Source organism: Peromyscus leucopus, chromosome 1 (genome assembly GCF_004664715.2).
Source record: "Peromyscus leucopus breed LL Stock chromosome 1, UCI_PerLeu_2.1, whole genome shotgun sequence".
Classification (NCBI taxonomy): Eukaryota; Metazoa; Chordata; class Mammalia; order Rodentia; family Cricetidae; genus Peromyscus; species Peromyscus leucopus.
This window is the reverse complement of record NC_051063.1, coordinates 77,307,965-77,313,964: the sequence shown is the minus strand read 5'-3', so window position 1 is coordinate 77,313,964 and position 6,000 is coordinate 77,307,965. Positions and strand designations below refer to the sequence as shown.

The following is a 6,000-nucleotide window of genomic DNA, read 5'->3' as shown; positions in this document are numbered from 1 at the left end:
CTTCCTAAGTTACCAAGGTTCAAACTTGCCACCCTCCTGCTTCAGCCTCTCAAGCAGCTGGGATTATAGGTTTCTGTGACACGATGCCATGTTTTTATGATTAAAAAAAAAATAGTAAAATTATGCATTCTTATTGTAAAAAATCAGATAACAAACAAATGTATAAAGCTTCTACAGAAGTAGCCACTATTTAGAATTGGGTTGTAGAGGTGCTGGGGATGTAGTGCTGTGGCTTACCTAGGAGGCGTGAAGCCCCGGGTCTGTAAAGTAGGTATGGTGGCACATGGCAGTAATCCCAGCACAACAGTGCTGGCAGCAGGAGGGTCCAGAGTCACCCTCCGCTGTCCAGGAGTTCAACACCAGTCTGTCTCAAAGGGAAAACATTTTTGTCTATCTGTTAGATTTTCATTTATTAATTTATTTTGTTTTGTCAAGACTGGGTTTCTCTGTGTAGGAACGGGCTAGCCTTGAACTCAGAGATCTGTTTGCCTCTGCTTCTCGAGGGCTGGGACTAAAGACATGTGCCACCACACCGGGCAAGTTTTTTGTTTTTAATCTGTTTGCTATTTATTGTGTATGTAGTGGAGGGGTTGCATGTGTGGGTCAGAGGACCACTTTTGGAGGAGATGGTTTTCAGTTTCTACTGTGTGGATCCCAGGGACTGAACTCAAGTCGTCAGGCTTGGCAGCAAGGCCTTAGCACACTGAACCACTGCACCGCTCTCGTCCTTTAGATTTTCAAAACACACACATGCGAATATTATTTTGTTTTGCCTTTGAGACAGGGTCTCGTGTACTCCTGGTTGGCCTTGAATTCACAAAGCAGTTGAGGGTGACCTTGAACTCTTTTTTTTTTTAAGCCACAACGTTTCCTTTCTTGCTCATCCCCGAGATCACACATTAATAAACACATCACAATATAAACCACTTTACAAACATAAAAGTCCCACAGCCTTACACATTTGAACTCCTTAAAAATATCCAGTCTTTTTTAAAATCCAAATTCTCTGTAAAACTCCAAAACCTCTTTTTTTTTTTTTTTTTTTTTTTTTTTTTGGTTTTCAAGACAGGGTTTCTCTGTGTAGCTTTGAGCCTTTCCTGGGACTCACTTGGTAGCCCAGGCTGGCCTCGAACTCACAGAGATCCGCCTGGCTCTGCCTCCCGAGTGCTGGGATTAAAGGCGTCCGCCATCACCGCCCGGCTCCAAAACCTCTTTTTAAACAAGGTTAAAATCTCTCAACTGGGGACTCCTGTAAAATCAAAAACAAATTAAGTACTTTCTTACTTCAAGAGGGAAGAACCAGGACACAATCACAATCCGAACAAAGCAAAACGAAATCCCCCAACGTGTAAATAATGGAGTGTCCAGTGTCTGGGATCCACTCCCAATCTTCTGGGCTTCTCCGAAGTGCCTGGGTCACCTCTCCGGCTCCGCCCTCTGCAGCACACACAGCTCGTCTTCTAGGCCCCAGCAGGTTCCACTCCCCTGCTGCTGCTGTTCTTGGTGGTCATCCCAGGTGCTGGCATCTCCAAAGTGCTGGGGTCTCTGCTGCAGCTGGACTGCGCTTTCACCAATAGCCTCTCACAGGCTCTCCTCATGGTGCCAAACCTCAACTTCTTCGCATGACCCCTTCAGTCCTGGGCCTTCAACTGCCACTGAGGCTGCACCTTCACCAGTGGCCTCTCCTGGCCTCTCAGTGCCAAGCCTCAGCTGCTCTCCATGACCCCTTCATGCCTTCAAAACCTGTACCATCTGTGACACATTAGCAAGTCCAGCTCCCAGCCTGAGGTACAACCTTGGCCGCCTCTGGAACACAGCTCCTTTGTGCTGACTCTCAGGAAACACTTGCCAGAAGATTTCACCTCAGTGATGCTGGTCTCTTCTTCTTCTTTTTTTAAATTAAATTTCTAAAATTTATTTTACATACCAACCACAATTTCCCCTCTCTCCTCTGCTCCTGTTCCCTCCCCCACCTCCTTTCTTCCCCTTCCCACCCCTCATCCACTCACCAAGAAAGGGTAAATCTTTTTTTTCCCCTTTTTTGTAGGTTTTTTAAGACAGGGTTTCTCAGTGTAATCAATAGCCCTATTTGTCCTGGAACTTGTTTTGTAGACCAGGCCATCCTCAAACTCAGAGATCCCCCTGCCTCTGCCTCCAAAGAGATCCCCCTGCCTCTGCCTCCAAGTGCTGGGCTTAAAGGCGGGCGCTGCTGCTGCTGCTGCTGCTGCCACCACTGCCACCACCACCACCACCACCACCACTAGCCTACACCCACATCTTGAAGTGACTTTGATCCAGTTTGAGTTGATTTTTCTTCAAGGTAGAAGAATGCTCTCATTTCACCCTTCGGCAGGAGACATCCAGCTTTGCAAGCAGTTTGTTGACTAAGCTGTGTTCTTTCTTTCCACTGCACATTTTTGACACATGTCAGAGAGTAAGTGGCCAATCCAGTCTCTGTTGATATATTCAGACCAGGTGTGTTGCTCCTGTAAGGCCAAGGCAGGAAGATTGCTGTATGAGGCCAGCCTGGGCCAAAAGAGACCTTATCTTAAACCAAAACCACACACACACACACACACACACACACACACACACACACACACACCTTTAACCCCAGCACTTGGGAGGCAGAAGCAGGCGGATCTCTGTGAGTTTGAGGCCAGCCTGGTCTACAGAGCTGAGTTCCAGGATAGCCAGGGCTACACAGAGAAACCCTGTCTTGAGAAAAAAAAAAAAAAAAAGACAAAACAAACAAAACATATATGTTTATAAAGTTGTACAATCTTCTCGACTATCAAACCCAGAACATTAAATATTAATTACAGAGGTCGAACCCACTAGCAGCCACTCTCTCCGGCTCCTTCTCAGCTACTCTTCTCTCTCTCTCCAGGCTGGGACTGTAGTTCAATGGTAGATAACTTAACCAGCAGCCTGAGGTGCTACATTTGAGTACCAACATCACACATACAAAAAATTTATACTTGTTCTGTACCTGTGACTCAAAGGAAATTCCACATGTGAGCCTTTGTGCCTGGCTGCTCTCACGGAGCCTGTCTTCAGGGTCTGCATTGTGGCATGCATTGGCTCTCTTTCCCGCCTCCATACCCAAGCGTGGGGATTACAGGCTGCCTTGCCTGGCTCTGCCCTTTCTTTAAGGACTAATATTGTTGAGCATCCCCTCAACTTCTTGTTGGCCATTCACATATCATTTGTAAAGAAATGTCTGCCTGGGCTGCGGGGGGGATGTAGCTAGTGGGGGAATGCTTGTTTAGCCCACAGGGCCTGGAATCAATGCCCGCATCACAGAAAGAAATGTCTTCCCAAACCTTTTGCTCATTTGAAACATAAATAACCTGAACTGAGGGGTGTGGCTCAGCCACAGAGCAAGTCCTGCATCAGTATGAAGCCGTCAGTTTGAAAAAAAAAAAAAAAGAATGACTTATTTTTAATTTTTAAAAGTATATTCATTTATAAAACCTTGATTTTCTAAATTATCACATGTGTGTGATGAGTGAGTACACATGGAGGTCAGAGGATAACTTTGACCTATGTGGTCTCTGGGGGGAACTCGGTGGTCAGGCGGGCACCACAAGTCTCTTTATCCACCCAGCCATCTCACGGGCTCAGTAGTTGAATTTGTTGTTGTTGTTGTTGTTACTTTTTGGTTTTTTGTTTTGTTTTAAGACAGGGTTTCTCTGTGTAGTCCTGCCTGTCGTGGAACTTGCTCTCTAGACCAGGCTAGACCCGAGCTAGCTGGGACTGAAGACATGCCCCGCACCACCCGGCTAGTAAATTGTAATTGATTTTTTTTTTTAAAAAGGAAATTAATAAAGAAGAGAAGCGCTCCAAAGCTGTCTTGTTGTCGTCGAGGTGTCTTTGTGTCCCAAGTTCTCCATCTATTGTCTCGAGTTCTCCTGCATCATCATCTGTGCTTCTGGTAAATGTTTCCTCCCATTCTAAGGATTTTATTTCATTTTTTAAGAAACAAAATTAGCTCTGGAACATTCCACTCTGTAGCTCGCTCCAGGCTCTATCTCCCCATCTTCTTATCACCCACATTCTTCCTCTGTGGTTCAGCAGCATCGCTTAAGGGTTGTTTCCTGAGCAGACCTCTTATTTTTTTTGTGTTTTGTTTTAGATTATAATTACAGCACTTCTCCCCTCTCTTGCCCCCATCCAGACCCTCTTGTGTGCCCCTCCCCCTCTATCGCGCCTCCACGCGTCTTCCGGGGACTGAGGCTGCGCAGCTGAAGAGGCCATCATTTACCCGCCTTGCTGTCTGCTCTCGGATGATGTGAAAATGCAAGTAGGCACAGGAAGTGTATCTAACCTGCTTATACTTCCTCTCTGAACCGAGAGGTTTCACAACCCCGGCAGGAGCATACCCCTCCCTCCACCCCCACCCAGTGTCGCCAGCCTGGTGGCCCTGAGAAAGTCACACTGCAAGGGGCCCCATGCAGGAGGCACCGCCATTTCCCTCTTCCACCCTGTCTAGGTTGCCAGAAAATCTCAAGAGCTCTCAGAGACTGAGGCTGGACCCACAGGTCCCTCCTTGACGCAGATGAGTTTCCGCATCACCGACCCCAGACTGTTGCTATTGGGACTCCAGCTGTTTGGTAGGAAATCCAGGAGGGATGGGGAAAGGGACAGGAGAAACTAGAAGGCTTTGTAGAGCTGAAGAAAATGAGGAGCCACTCTAAGGGTCGGGTGGCACAAGCGATGTGGGCCCCGGGAGCCTCAGAGAGATCGTGGGAACCACATGAAGTCAGGGAGAGAAAAGACGGGGGAAGAAAGCTGTGGGGGAGGCGGAGCAGGCTTCAAGGGTTTAGGTAGATGGTTGGTGGGACCCAGGGTTGGGAGGAGAATTTGGGGTCGGGTTACTGCTCCACCTCCACTGTATTAGCTCTCCTTGGAAGTTTAGGCAAGTCTTTCCCTTTCAGAAGCATCACCCCCACCCCCCACCCCACCTTCACTTGAATAAATAAGGGTACCCTCATGCCTGACATCCCAGGACACAGGGCGCTAAGTCTGACTGTAAGGAAAGCTGGGCCAGAGTCTGAGGATGACACTCTTGCTGGAAGAGGAGAGTGTTGATTCTAAAGGTTCAGGAGATACCTGTGCCTGGTGGGTAGAGCTGGGGAGCTTGAGTTGAGTCCCCTGCTGGGCATAAGAGATGGAGATTCAATGAGGCTGATCCTTGGGGTTCTCAGGTGCTAGGCTGCAAGACCCCCAGGAAAGAGCAGTGTGTAGAGCAGCCGTGGGACATCAGGGCACCCTCTTTTGGTCCCTGCCTGGGAACTTGGTCGTTCTCTGCTTGGGGGCCTCTTTCCCTGGCTTTCTCAAGGGCCTCCGCCTTCTTACCCTTCCTTCTTTGCCAGTAGGTCCAGGGGGAAGTTGAGTCCTCGGGTCTGGGAGGAGTTGCCTGTGCTGTGGGAGACAGACGATGTCATCTCGTGGTCTCCAGTCCAGGCTCTTGGAGGGAAAGTCCTGGCACCAGTCCATCTCTGCTGGGGTGTTGGCAGCCTCTGGGTTCTGAGGAAGAGGCCCTGGGGCGGCACGTGGGATGTGGGGTCCAGACAGGAAGCAGCTGATTGAAGTTTACTTCCCCCAGTCAAGGCCTGGAGCTACAACCTGGACACGCGGCATGCGCAGAGCTTCTTGGCACACGCTGGAAGACACTTTGGGTACCGGGTCTTGCAGGTTGGAAATGGGTGAGTTGTTACCCTTTCAACCCCCCTCCACCACCAGCAGAGTGTGCAGGGCCCCACATCTGCCCAGGGTCAGAGAGCCAGGGGTGGGGTGGCGTGTCATCTCTCAGGAGCTGGCCTCACTTCTGCAAGTATCTGCTAGATGGACTCTTTGAGACAGGGGAAGGCTCTCCAATACCACACAATGAGGGTGATGGGTAATGTGCTGCATGAATGTCTAGGGGACCTCTCCCCTCCCTTTCCTAATTTATAACCTAGTTGAGCACATAGTAGGCAAGCTTCATCATTGATG

At 48.9% G+C, this 6,000-nt stretch overlaps 1 protein-coding gene and 1 long non-coding RNA gene across 4 annotated transcripts in view; one reads left to right on the top strand and one right to left on the bottom strand.

Moving 5' to 3' along the window:
- Window positions 1-825: 825 nt before the first annotated feature.
- On the bottom strand, window positions 826-1,852 carry LOC119087534. The gene is made up of 2 exons (XR_005091001.1): window positions 1,210-1,852; window positions 826-1,023 (listed from the first exon to the last, which is right to left on the bottom strand). It is a non-coding gene; the product is annotated as an uncharacterized LOC119087534 (long non-coding RNA).
- Window positions 1,853-4,381: 2,529 nt separating this feature from the next.
- Itgal (integrin subunit alpha L) overlaps window positions 4,382-6,000 on the top strand; it is a 40,772-nt gene continuing 39,153 nt past the window's right edge. For 2 of the 3 annotated variants that reach the window (XM_037210412.1, XM_037210409.1), the window contains exons 1-2: window positions 4,384-4,616; window positions 5,612-5,711. In XM_037210412.1, coding sequence (XP_037066307.1) covers window positions 4,562-4,616; window positions 5,612-5,711 — 155 coding nt within the window. In that variant the 5' untranslated portion in view covers window positions 4,384-4,561. Of the gene's footprint in view, window positions 4,617-5,611; window positions 5,712-6,000 lie in introns of all 3 variants that reach the window. The other variant, XM_037210417.1, reaches the window with a different exon arrangement.